This window comes from Copadichromis virginalis, linkage group LG23 (assembly GCF_057382275.1).
Source record: "Copadichromis virginalis isolate Kocher_CV1m ecotype Utaka linkage group LG23, C_Virginalis_male_GT1.1, whole genome shotgun sequence".
Taxonomy (NCBI): Eukaryota; Metazoa; Chordata; class Actinopteri; order Cichliformes; family Cichlidae; genus Copadichromis; species Copadichromis virginalis.
Window position 1 is genome coordinate 32,202,036 of NC_140639.1, and position 14,223 is coordinate 32,216,258.

Below are 14,223 nucleotides of genomic sequence, written 5' to 3' on the forward strand. Positions count from 1 at the left end.
CATCCTTTCAAGGAGGTTTCTCCATTCTGAAAACAACAGTCTGACAGTCCTCTCTGAGATTTTCAGACACAGCCCAAATAAATTCCGGCAAGGACTCCCATTCTCAAAGCAACTCTGAACAAGGAAGGGACTAAAACGTTTACATTTTGAAACTGATAGCCACTGTGACATCACTGATGGGTTTTGGACCTGCTGTCGTAGTTTCCTGGAGCCAGAGGTAAATGAATTTGGACGAGAGGTTGAAGTTATTAGCTAGAAAGCCTGGTTTGAAAGCAGCATCTATCTGTGTGACTGAAAAGCACAGACCCACACGTGAAGCAAAACTGTTGCTATTAATTGCTTATTTTGCACAGAGCCCCCTTCCCGATTTCTTATTCAAATCGCAGTTTTTATATCCCGATTTCATTTATTAATGGAAGGAAGCTATCCAAACCTTCCTGGTGCTGTGTGGAAAAGTGATTGCCCCCTAAACCTAATAACTGGTTGGGCCACCCTTGACAGCAAAAACTGCACTCAAGCATCTGCGCTAACTGGCAATTGTCTTTCACTCCACTGTGGAGAAATTTTGGAGTGCTCTTCTTTGATGCCAAGGCATCTCAATTGGATTTAAGGCCAGACCTTGACTTGACCACCTCTTAACCTTTTTTTTTTAGCCATTCAGAGGTGGACTTGCTGTGTATTTTGGATTGTTGTTCTACTGCATAAGTCAGGTGTACTTGAGCTTCAGGGCAGACTTTAGAATTTTCTGGTAGAGAGCAGAATTCATGGTTCTATCAATTATGGTAAATCACAGCGGTTCTGAATCAGCAAAACAGCCTCACAGCATCATACTACCACCACCATGTTTGACTGTTGGCATAATGTTCTTCTTATGAAATGCTGACACAAGCCTTCAATAAGATCATGTTATCAGTTATAGGGGACATTAGTCACTGATATTGCATTTGCTTTGACCCCAGGTGCCCCTGCTGCTCAGCACTTTGTCTTGCTGCCGTTTTGTCCTTTTGAAAAACTCCCGAGTCTCTTTAAAGCCCCTTTTTGTGCTTCTACTAATTTTCTGCTTTGGAAGCTCTTTTGAAAAAGATGCTTTTGAAATAATTTTTACCTTAACTGGGTTTTAGTCTTTGAGGGGAAATACCTAGAAAATGTCATAATTCTAAGAATTCTACTTTCATCATTAAGACCAACTTTTAGTTTTTTCTTTGCACTGCAAATGAGAGCGACAATTAGATGGAACGAGATGGAAGAGAGTTTGAAGGAGAGAGGAGCGGGGGTTGTTTCCCCCTGGGCCCAGTAAAAGTAGTTTTGCTTCCCCCCTGATGGCTAGGGTTCATCTAAAGTGATGACTTTTATTGATTTGGTTTGATTTCTGCTACTGAAGGAGTGACAGAGAGGAGGAGAAGAGAGATGTGCTGCTTTCAAACACTACATCACGTGAAGAGGCCTCTGCCACTTATGATACCTTCTTATTGTCTTTTTTGACTTGCAGTAGAGATAGATGAAACAGACTGAGCATTAGCACCGAAAAGATGTTTAGTTACAAACCTTGAAATCATTCGAGGATGACTCACACTGTAAATGGCAAACCTTTGACAGCAGCTGACCCATTATGCAGTCAGACATGCTCAGTCTTCTCGCGTGCTCCTTCCTCCCTGAATCATTAAAGTGGAGCTGTCAAGGGGCTCGACGTGCGACGGTCCAACATGGAGGCCATGCAGAGGGAACTGTAGGCCCGCCTCTAATTGGCAGCTTCAGGTGATTTTTGGAGATGTCAGTCTTCTCTGTCAGTTGCAAATGCTTTTCTCCAACTCCTCTCCCTGTGTCGCAACCCCCCACCTTAACCCCCTCCTTTCCTCATCTACTCTTGTAAACCTGAAAATGAATAAAAGAGTCATTTATGTGCACCAGGGGACAGAGGATGACCTTCTCTCTGAAGTCATTGCCCCCAGCCAGCCATTTACATAGAGCTGTCAGAATGCAGAGCTGAGCTGAGGTCCTCCTGCACACAAAGAAGGACATAATTGATAATGTATAACACAGCCTGTAGGGAAGAGCCTTCCTCCTCCTCTTCCTCCACCTCTTCTTTTCTCCTTCTTCTGCTGCCACATTTCATCATTTCATACTAGTTAAACCCCACATCGCACACGCGCGCATATTGCCGCACACTCACAGCCTGAAACACTATCTCCTTCTTTTTCATTCTCTGCCTTTCTCTGTTGTGCATAAGACATTACTGGTACTGTGTAGGTCCACCTACATAGGTGCAATGTTCAAGGAGTCTAATTAAAAGAAAGCAAGGTAAAGGACAAGTTTTGAACATACCTTTAAAAAGGACCTTTTGAAAATGATTATAAAAATCAGGTGAATGCTTGCCTGGCTGCATCTGGATTCATTTGCAGTGACTTTGTGTTCATACAAATTTAATGAGCTGGAATTGAGAAAAAGGACAGGAAAGAGGGGAGAGCTCAGATGTGCTTACCTATTTAAATGTGCGTAGCTATGGTTACACAAACATGAAAGCAATGGGAGCCCTTTTCAGTCCAGGTTTTGATTCATCCAATGCCTATCAATATAGGGAGGAGGGAAAGGAAAGAGGGGGGAGAACTACAGGGGTAAGAGAATAGTATATCATCTTTTCATGAAGGAGGAATGTGTAGTTCAGTCTCATATGCACATATTCTGTATCGCATCTTCACAGACATCTTCTTTCCTTTCCAATAAAACCCAGTCACATAAAACATAGATCACATAGATCTGTTTTCATATGTTAGCCTTTGATTCTTTGATGCATCTACTAAATCTCTTAATCACATTTAAATATAACTTTACCTTTTGTAACTGTGAAAATCTAAATTGATTTAGAGGTTAAACATTTATTAGAAAGCTCTTTTTGTGTTTCATGTCTTCTATTTTTTCTCCAAATTGCTGCCTTGCAAACTGTCTGGCCACTCTGCTTCACCGGTAGAAAAAGTAATCATATCATATTGGTTAAGTAAAAGTAGCAGTAAGAGCTGAAACGAGGAATTGATTTTTCAATTAGCCTTGTTGTTCAAAGGAAAAGGAGTCTGCAGCTGTTTTGATGACTGATTAATCTTTTCAGTCAATTTTCAAGCCAAATCAATTTCTTGTCATGTATGTTAGCAAACTTGGGTGTGGATAAATAAACTATTTTAGTTTGACAGTTGGGGCTTTGGGAAAGCCATTTAATTAAATTATAGGTATGGGTGTTAATATTACAAGGTTATATGCTGTATCAGTAATAAAATCTAAAATACCAACAAGAAAAAGTTGTGTTCATACAAGTATACAAGCTGGTTATTATAAGCAAAATATATTTCTGCTCCACCACTTTTCTCTTTGAGGTATCGTACTATATGTCTTAACTTTTAGCTGTTTTATCTCTTTAGCCATTACTTCTACCTAATATTTACATTCATTTTCAGATTCACTTATCTATTACTTTTACTTTTTTATTTAAAATACTGAGCTAAAGTTTTTAATGTTTAAGCTTGAGGGCTCACCTGGTTATTGCATTTTCTCAGCACATGCTGTTTAGCTGTTTAGCTGTTTTAATATTTGACATTCATTGCTATTGATAATATTAATTTGTGCTTAATATTTCAAATTAGACAAGCCATTCCACATTTTTTCTAAATCTAGTGGGGTTAGATGAACAGTATTCTCTTTGAGACAGAATGAGAAGGAGGAAAACCCCCCAAAAACAACAACTCCAAAACATGCACATGAAGTACAGGAAGCTTGCAAATCTATTTCTTATATTCCATGTCTGCGCTTCCATTCTAACAAGTGCAGACAATTGAGTGTAAGGAAATGGATTTGAGCTATATGCAGGCAGGCACGCACTTGTGTAGGCTAAAAGAGCATACACACATGACCGAGAAGTCATTACTGCACACTCATCCGCTCCTCTTCCCACACAGCACTGAGAGTGGAGCACAGAAGGAGTCAACTGCTCCCTTCAGGCAGGGCACAAAGCTGGTGCTTGTTGCATGACTTCTACACTAAGCGCTTGATCAAAAGAGCTGAAGCCAGAGTGGCAAGAGACAGTCTGTGTGTGTGTGTGTGTGTGTGTGTGTGTGTGTGTGTGTGTGTGTGTGTGTGTGCATGTGTGTGTGTGAGGGAGCGAGAGGGAGAGAGAGAGAGAGAGAGGAGCATAGGGCAAGGCAAGGCAGTGGATGCTCGCAGAGGAAGGGAGGGGCCTGTGCCTGCACCTGTACCTCCGGCCAAACACTAAACATTAATGAATGAAGTGCACCCTCTTCGGGAGACAGGGGGAAAGAAAAGCCCTTAACAAAAACAACAACAGCGTGTTTCATCCTCCTCTCATCCCTCTTTCCCTCCTTCTTTTCATAAGTAGTCTTTTAGCAGGAAAGGGACATTGCCAAATAGAGAGAGGAGGAGAAAAAGACTACAAGAAACAGGGACCCCGTGTTTGAATCCCACTGTGGCTCTGCCAACTTGACTATAGAGAAGCAACAAAGCAGCTAAGTGGCTGGGCATGAAGAGGGGAGTACAGGCAACCGGGGGGATAAAAGGGTGGTAGACGAGCATAGGATGGAGGAAGAGTGAGACAGAAAAAGGGGTAGACCTGCGATTAAAAAAAAAAAATCTACCCAGAGTCCAGTAATCAAAGCTAATGGCTCCATTGTGTCTAAAAAGCATCTGATAGCTTTAGAGTGCATTGGGAGCAGTGTTCAGTGTGGAGAGGTAATGCTGAGGAGGTGTGGTCAGTGTGTGTGTGTGAGGTAGCAGGGTTAACACCTGCTCCTTTGTGCCTTAAAAGCTGAGCCAGGAGTTAGTGGCAGACCCAGCACACACACACACACACACACACACACACACACACACACACACACACACACACACACACACACACACACACACACACACACACACACACACACATACAAGTCCTCTTCTTAAAAGGGTTATTACAGTGGCTTTCTGGCTGCCTGTGTGTTTTTGCTTTATTATTATATTCAGCATAGTTATGATTGTCAGTCCCTTTGCTTACAGGGGCCATGGCCCCTCTGCGTTCACCGCCTGTTGCCTCTCTACAGACTACAATCATGAGCACCACTCAGATGCAGGAAATTACAGGGGGAGTGATAAGAGGTGTGTGAGGGGTGAGGGTGGGGAGGGAGCTAAAAAGTAGCTTGAACAACCAAGTTTGTTTTTTCTTTCTACACCATGCTGCCCTTATAGTAGCCTAAACGAGACTGATGTTGGCTCTAGTGGGTTATAAGGTTTTTAAAGTATACTAAGTGAGTGAGGTTGGGCGAGCAAAGGAGAATTAAAGATATGATCATCTCTTTGTGTCAGAGCTACCTTTGGTGTGTTTTAATGGGAACTTCCTGAGCGTGGGTTACTATAGTCGTTGTTTTGAAGGAAGACAAGTGCAATTAGCTGTAGATGTGTGGTGGAAAATAGTGAGAGCATTGAGAAATTACCTCTGATGGTTTCTTTCCCCCTCTCCTTCTCCTCTTCTTTGCTCTCTCTGCTCGTGCTTTCTCCTTTTCTTCACAGATGAGCGTAGAGGGTGACGATAAGCGAACTCGCACTCGGTCCAAGGGAATCAGAGGTGAGTGTCGGTCACTCAGGCCCAGTCTGCAACAGTTACATTTACAAACACTCCTTCACAGCCAAGCATCTCTTCTGCTTTTTGACAAGCGTGTGGGTTCGTGGACTCAGAATGTATGTTTGTCTGTACACATAAACATGAGTGACAAAGACGGTGAATAAAAAAAGGTCTCTGCGTGTCTTTACTCAGCAGTATGTACACACGCTGCTCTCCAACATCAGAGCTTCTCTGTAGTATTGGATGTAACACATAACACGTGGAAATGTCTGCCCCAATATTAGCAAAGGCTAATTTGCTCCTCTAAGTAAATCTGTACATGTATGTGGCTACTGATTCCTCAAGTCTCTGCAACTCTTCTTTAAGAATGAACACCGTTCTCCCAAAACATATTTGGTGCTGTAATAACGGTGTTGGAGAGGGCTGTCTTAACACATTGCTCCAAATCCTACCATAGGTGTTCAATTATGTCGACATCTGATAACACCAGAGCACGATTCTAATCATTTTCATCCTCATTATAAACCATTCAAGTTGAGCCCTCATACCCAATGTATGACCCTTCTCTCTAAGGGCACAAACGAATGAAAGGAAACCTTGTGGCTTTATGTGTACGTGCTAATGCCCACTGAACAGATCAGTAATATCGATGCATTACTTTTGAGTCATAACTCCTAGAATATCACAAAAACCACAGCCCTTGCTACTCCATATTTTTTTAGTCCACATGTACGTATGGCTGTGTGTTTATGTGTACAAACACATGTAAATTTAATGTGCACTTGAATGAATGTGTAAATATCCATATTGATATGTGTGAGTTCCTTGGTGTGTTTGCATTTGCACGTGTGTTTGATGTTTAGAAACAAGACAGCAAAGCAACAGTTCACAGGGCGTTCAGAAGGCGTCCAGTCATTCCAACTGCATGATGAAAGACTGAGAAACTACGATGTTGCATGCGCGCACACACGCACACACACACGCACACACACACACACACACACACACACACACACACACACACACACACACAAACTTGTGTGTGTATGCATGTGTGCATGTGTCTTAGTGCTCTTAGTGTATCTTGATACCCAGGCTATTTCTGACATGTGATTAATGCATGTGATATTGGAGGCCAAACTGAATTCTCCAGGATCCTATTGTTTTTTCATTTTGGCTTCAAATGAAAATAGGATATTTCTCCAAAAACTCGTTCTATCGCTCAACTCCCAATCGATGCCCACAGCCGGCAAGTGTGCGCGTGCTCTATGGGAGCAGAGCGTGATTTATGTTTTGAAGGCAATTACTATAAGTTGGCCCTGAATGAAGTGCTGTTTTCTCCTGATGAAGGCAGTTTTCCTTTTAATTTCTTTTCCCCAATTATGGTAACTAAAGTGTAACAATTAATCATGTTTTATTGCTGAAGTCTGCATATAACTGTCACTTTTTCTGAACAGTGCTGTGCAGTTTGGCTGATTTAGCCTTTCTGTTTGTGTGTGCGTGCCTTTTTTATGCAGCATGTTTGCTTTACTCTTGTTTGTTTTACATGTAGATGTGTATGTGTGAACCCAGGAGCATGTAGGTGTGTTTTAGGATTTTTCGGAATGTGTGTGTGTCTAAGCCTCTATGAGGAATCCTTCTGGGATTCATATGCATTTGTGATTTATTGATCTGAGTTTCTTTTAGCAGCACGGCGTTCTGAGCAGTTGTTCACCTTTGTTCTCTCTCCCCATGACACCCCCCCCCCCCCCTTTCAGTTCCTATTGAGCTTGTAGGACAAGAGCTGAGGTAAGGAAACACCTTCATCTTTGTGAAAATCCCTTTCATAAAGTTCATTTATATATCCCGCCAAACCCTCACCTTGTATCTCCCCCACCCTGGCAATCATACACTCTCTTTAGATGACGCTGTATATTATTCTTTTCCTATTACTCATTATCAGCACTTCTCAGTTTGTGGTCAGTGCCTCCAACAGGCTGCTATTGATTTCTTGCAGCCTTTTGCTGTTTCCTGCTATGAACACATACAGTACATCCAATGAAAAAGGTGTACGATCTTTTTGCAGTCTGATCAAAGGATGCAGCACAAGAAGAGAGGACTGTGAAGGGCTATTATTTAGTTTTTTCTCCCGCCCTTAGCTCCTCTCCATAGTTTCCCACTCAGGGACCAGCTTTCAGGGTCCACAAAAGCCAGTCATCGCCCTTCCTTGCCCTCCTTCCAAATGATTTTTTCATCCTCTCTCATTTTGTCACACTTCACCTCTGAGCATTGATCTCTACTCAGCACTCCAAAAAAATACTTGAGGTTTTGGGATTAAGAAGAAAAAAAAAAGAGGCCAGAGAGTGGCTGATTTAAAATGCAAATGCAGCATTTTTTAATAAGTGAAATTAATAATAAGGATAATTGGAGTAATAAAGGGCAATTGCTGGGGGAAGTTAATGAGAATTGAAATGAGCCATCCTGAGGGGTCATAGCAACCTGAATCAAAGGAGAGAGAGAGAGAAAGAAAATAGAGTGAGCAAGAACTGATGATGATGACTGGTGAAGAGAGCAGAGCAGGGGAAATTACAGCAGGCCTCGGCTGATCCTTATCTCTCACAGTAACAGGATATAGGCCAGGGTTGATGTATGACAGAGAATATTATGTTTTCTCTTGCATGATACCACCTGAATTCATGCATTATGTGTGTCTGGTAGAAGAGTGGGGACACGTGCGTTTGTGTGACACATGTGCTCAGATTGCATGTCTGTGCTTCACTTTATTTTGTTTGTCTTAATTGACCTTTTCTTTTTTATTTACTGCCTGTGTTTATCATTGCTACTGCACAGGGACTAAAATGCACCCGTGCCTTAAACATATCTCTAACCTCCATCCATCCCATCCAGCTGCCCCACCCCTGGATGCAATGGCTCAGGCCATATCAGTGGGAGATACTCACGACACAGAAGGTAGGGCAGATTAAAACCCCACCCTCTGTCTCTCTGTCCTTTGTCTCAGTCTTGTCTGTCCTCTCTGTTCTCTGTCCCATATCATCTGCTTTGTGCTTTTATTCGGCATTACTCGCTGTAATACTGAGCGTTAGACGAGAACATCAATGCTACTTTTATATCTGTGCGCTAATTATGAAGCTCAAGCCAGCAGCTGGATTTCTAGCTTAGCATAAAGAATACAGATGAAATGTAAAAAAAAAAAAATTATTAAAAAAGCATAAAGAACAGAATTGAGTGAAATAGCTAGGTTCTAACTATAGGTAGCCATGGCTATATCCACCCAAATTCTTCCAAACAGCACTTTGGAACCACAGTTCAAAGTGGTGGTCTTGGGAGACTTTTGTCCTCACCGTGACAACAAGATTCCAAAATCTATCTCCTGGCATAAAACAGTGCTATTCACATTACAGACAAACAAATGATTTCTTGATTAATGAGCTTTAAAGATTCTTATCAACTTAATTACTTATCTTTGGACACAGCCAGGCTAGACGTTTGTTAAGCTGAGGTAAGCTACATCTTTTAGTTTTGTAGTGTTAATAGTATGATGTTACTGAAGTCAAGTCATGAGCAAAATGGTCCTCTTTTGCAGTGCTAATGGAAAAGGATGTAGCAGAGAGTTAGTTGTTTACATTCAGATCAGAAGAAATCAGGTTCAACAAAAGTGTTTTTGACAAGAGAAAAAGCACAGATTAGAGGGAAGCTGATTGAGGATACGTTTTTCTGCTTTATGTCCACATTTCCTGCTTTTACATCTCCCAGTCATCAAATGAATCTAGTTCTCCCACTCATTACTATCCTTATAATTCCTTCTGATTATTTGTAAAATAAAGATAGAAATAGAAAAAATAGAAAAACCAAATGGTAAACTGCACAGCTTCTTGGGTTCCTCAGCACCATTTCGATTCTTTGTTATTTAAATCGCAGATGGAGACAATGTGAATGACTTTTAAAGATACTTACTGAGTCAGATTGCAAATAGAGCACATTCATTATGTCACATACCAGACCCCCAGAGCATCTAAATCTAAACCTAAGTAATAAACCTTTCAGTGGGCAGTGGTGAAATGTGATTTCTTCAGGTGTTATTCCAGCTTCATTCCCCATCCCTCCATTCATCGTCTGTGTCGTTCGCCCTGGGAGATCCTGGGAGACTCAGGGCAGCTCACTGGCTTGTGACTCGTCTTTATTGAGGGGCAGATATTAGCTATCTGTTTACATGTGTATTTGTTCAGCAGGCAATTTTGAGGTGCACTTTGTTTATAGATCGTTCCTCAGACTCCCTCAGCGTCTCCCAGGTGAGCGTAAGAAGGAGTTTATTGGATTTCACCCTCTGCTGCATCGCCCGCCCGCCTCTCCATACGAGTTGTTCATTAAACGTTCCACTCAATTGGCTGAGATTGGTTGTGATATCTGAGTCAGCTAGCATGGCGCCCCCCTCAGGCGTGTTGATTCATACTGGAAAAAGCAGCTCCATCCTGTTTCATGTCAGAAAAAACCCCTGCCTCCTTCTGCTGTGGTTCTGTTAGACGTGTTAGGTTGTTGTTTCACTTATAACCCAGCTTGATTTTCTTAATTTTGTTCTCTCCCTTTTCTTCTTGTCTTCTCCTTTTCCCCCATCACAAGCATTCTGGGTTGCCCAATAGCAAGAAAGCGCCGTCTAGACGAAGCAGAGGCAGAGCAGGAACAAGAACAGGAAACAGAACGGCCTGCCTCCAAGAGGAAGTCCCACCCCCTGAAACTAGCCCTAGATGAAGGTTTCAGTGCAGAGAGTGACGCAAGCAGTGAGGCTGAGGGCGATGGAGAGAAAACAGAAGGAGCCAAGGTAGAAGAGGAAGTGGAGGAGACAGACACAGGTGTGGAGGAGGAGAGAGAGGAAATGACAGAACTCACACAGGACGGACAGACAAACGGTCGGGAGGAGAACACACAACAGAAAGAGGAGGAAGAGACGTATAAGAAGGAGGAGAATTTTGCAGCTGATGAAGGTATGAAACATAGCTTGTTGGTAACAAAGAGGGGTACAGTGAAAAATAACCACAGCATCAAAGGAGCACATATTCATCATGTACTTCAATACTGAAGCAGATTAAGGCCAAGATACCTGACTGTAATTGCTTGATGGGTTAAGCTCCCAAATTGGTTGATCGTACGATTCCCACTGGAGTGTCTTTTATTTAGACCCCACTCAGCTTCCTCACTACCTGCTTCTTCATTTGAGTCAGGACTACTATAATCAAGGAAGACTGGTATTTCCATTAGCAGAACTGATATATTTAATTGTATCGCTATGTTGGCTCTAGTCAGTGTTGGGAAAGTTACTTTTAAAATGTATTCCACTACAGATTACAGAATACATGCCCCAAAATGTATTTTGTAACGTATTCCGTTACGTTACTCTCATTGAGTAACGTATTCTGAATACTTTGGATTACTTAATATATTATTATGCTGTTTTACAACTACATGATTGTACTATGCTGTGTGATTTATTACTATTACTGAAGGTTACTCACCATACCAATAGCAACTAGATTTTTAAATCTTAATATAAATGAGTAACAGTAGGTGGACATTAGGTAAGGCTGCACTTTTTGCAGCGATCTCATATAGAAAACTATTCCTCACTTATATAAAACAGAACCGTAGTAAAGGGACCTCTGGCCAATACGTTGGGTTCCGTTTTGGACCCATAGCCAAAAACTAGCTTTACTTTGTTGTCTGGGTCAACTTTGCTAGCGAGAGACAGAGAGAGGCGTTGAAAGGTTGCTCCAATGGAACTTATTGTTTCGGAGCAAAACACGAACACAGTGTACAGTCAATTCTTAATAGCTTACTTACAGCTGGGCTTGTCAGACACTCTTTTTAGCTGCAGTGGTTATTATTATATTTACATGCTTCCATCTCCCATTTCTGGTCGGTGACAGCTCTACTTTTCCACTCTCCTTTTTCTCCCCAACACTGGCTCTAGTGAGCAGCAGCATCAGCAGATCTCCAGTCCAATAGAGAGCAGGTATCAGAGACAGTAGATGTCACTCTTTACCAATAATCATTTGCCAAACTCTTTGTTTGTATATATTTCAAAATTAGGAACTTCTTGTCTTCTTGTCCATTAGTCCATGAGACTCACTGATTGTGATAGATTATAGCCTTTAGAGAAAAGATGAAATCATGGCCACTAGGAGCACAAGGACTTTGTGAGTGTCTTTCTCTGTCAACAAACTGCTTTACGGCTACAGTTTTGTAACAGTAGGTTCTTTTTATGTCACATATATAAATATACACAGTGAAAGACTTAGCAGGCATAAAAGTGATACAAGTGAAGATAAAGATATTGCTGACAACAGCCTGATGTCACTATGTGACTCATGTTTTCCTCTGTGTCACTGTTCTGACTTCTTCATCTTTACTCCGATAGAGGAGGAGTGTGTGATCATCGAGCCTGAGCTCAGAGCAGCGGTACCTGCAGCTGAGGAGTGTCACTCTCCCTCACAGAGCACCGAGGAGGTGGCCAACTCTCTCCTCCACCTGGGCTGTGTCAACAGCAACAATGCTCCAACTGTGGCCATTCAGCAGACTGTTGCTATGGAGACCAAGAAGGATGTCACATTGGCCATTACACAGGGTGAAGAAGTAAAGGAAGAGCAGGAGAAGGACACGAACGAGGGAGAAGAGGAAGATGAGGAGGTGGCACATGGAGTTCAAGCACTGAAGGAGTCATTTGCTCTGCAGCAGGAGGCAGCTGATGTGGAGGATGAGCAAGGGGAGCACGAAGATATGAGCAACCACATGAGCCCACAGCATCTGACTAAAAGGGACCAGTGTGAACAGTTCATAGGTAAAGACAATGAAAAAGAAAAGATAGTAGTGCCAATGCAGCAGAGGCAGGGCACTTCAGCAGATGAGGAGGAGCACAGGGATGTTTTGCCCATTTCTGATGTGCCAACTGCCATCCGCATCATCACCAGCACCGCAGCAGCTCAGGGAACACACAAGGCTGAAGACCACAGGGCCAGTCCTCTGGAGGACTACAACTCATGCGGGGCAAGTCCCTTTGAGAACAGAGCCAGTCCACAAGACAGCTCTCTTAAAGCTAGCTCAATTCAGAACTATAAGGCCAGCCCTCCTTTAAGCTACAGCTCCCACAGGGCCAGTCCACTGGAGGACTACTTTCCCATTCCCAGAGGGGAGAACTACAAAATCCACAAAGCTTCATCCTCAGCCTCTCCTGACATTATCGAGGTACGATCCGATAAGTCGGAGGACAAAGACTTTGACGATGTGGATGGAGATGACGAGCGCGATGATGAAGACAGCCTGTCACAGCGCTCGGCAGTGACGGACGAGTCAGAGATGTTCGACATGACCCGAGGGAACCTGGGCCTGCTAGAGCAAGCCATTGCCCTGAAGGCAGAGCAGGTGAAGCCAGCAGGACCCAGAGAGCTGCTCCGCACACCAGATATCCACCACCAGCGGTACTTCACCATGGAGGACAGGCCCAAGCACCTGGACGTCATCCGCAAGGGCTATTTCAGCAAAGGTATGAATTAGTAACCAGGGGAGAACAGAGCTACAACATGTACTGAGAGGGTATTGTGAAAGTTGCCTGAGGGAGACAGCACATCAGCCACATTTAGTCCGTTTCTTTTTATATCTTTGTTTTTTAAAGCTACATTAGCTGCACATGGTACTGAAATACCATGTTGCAAACTTATTCCTCATCCAACAATGTTTTATAGGTTTACCTGGAAAATTTACATTTTCTCCGTTCTATGAAAATTTTCTGAAAACCCCAACAAAACTTCTATGTGATGCACTGAGCACGTCTTCTGCACCCACCTGTTTTTATTCGCCTTAAAAACAGAATGGTCCTGTGTTAGGGGAGTGTTCTTGTAAATCTTGGCATCACTTTGTGTCTGCCCACAGTTCGTACAGTGGAAGAGCACCTACATGTCACAGGCTTTAAGTACTTTACTCTGAACAGAGCTGGACTGATAATCTACGTTCTCACAGGCTATAATGTGTGCAAAACAGTATGTAATCAAAGTAACTAAGTTTGACTAATACAATTCTTAGTGAAACTAGACCCAGATGTCATTAGCATTTGACAGGAAGAATCAGCTGGCACGTTTTCATCCAGGCCTTAAAAAAAAAGCCTAATGAACATTTGCTATTTTTGTTTAACCTCTACACAAACCAGCACAAAAAAAAAACATCAGAGGCAAGTGCCAGAATTTGACAGTTTTACTTTTGTTAGGTTAGCTAGCTTTAAGGGGGCAGTTGCCCCCTGGCTTTATCCTTATATTAAAAATACAGGCCAAATGTGCTCTTTCATTATTTTCTCTAATACTCTGCAAGACAGCAAGTGCTTTTTTAAATACCACAACAATATCAGAGGAATACAACCAATAAGGGAGCACACAGAAAATGATGTTCTGAAGTTTTGGCAAATGTGCTAAATGTTATGTTGGGAGCAGAGGGTACAAATAAACACAGTGTACCAAATAAGAGATGAGTCACAGAGCTCTGTTTGGATCCTCCCTTTTCTATTGTAATGGGGTTGAAGTGGTTCCAGCTGAATAGACTTCCATGAAGAGCTGGGAGGAAGTACTCAAAGAGGGAGCGAGAAGGGA

General features: G+C 42.5%; 1 protein-coding gene across 5 annotated transcripts in view; it reads left to right on the forward strand.

The window, feature by feature from the left end:
- myt1b (myelin transcription factor 1b) overlaps positions 1-14,223 on the forward strand; it is a 45,638-nt gene that overhangs the window by 5,579 nt on the left and 25,836 nt on the right. For 4 of the 5 annotated variants that reach the window (XM_085449808.1, XM_085449809.1, XM_085449807.1 and 1 more), the window contains 5 exons: positions 5,548-5,602; positions 7,357-7,387; positions 8,486-8,548; positions 10,217-10,578; positions 12,009-13,130. In XM_085449808.1, coding sequence (XP_085305934.1) covers positions 5,548-5,602; positions 7,357-7,387; positions 8,486-8,548; positions 10,217-10,578; positions 12,009-13,130 — 1,633 coding nt within the window. The remainder of the gene's footprint in view (positions 1-5,547; positions 5,603-7,356; positions 7,388-8,485; positions 8,549-10,216; positions 10,579-12,008; positions 13,131-14,223) is intronic. The other variant, XM_085449805.1, reaches the window with a different exon arrangement.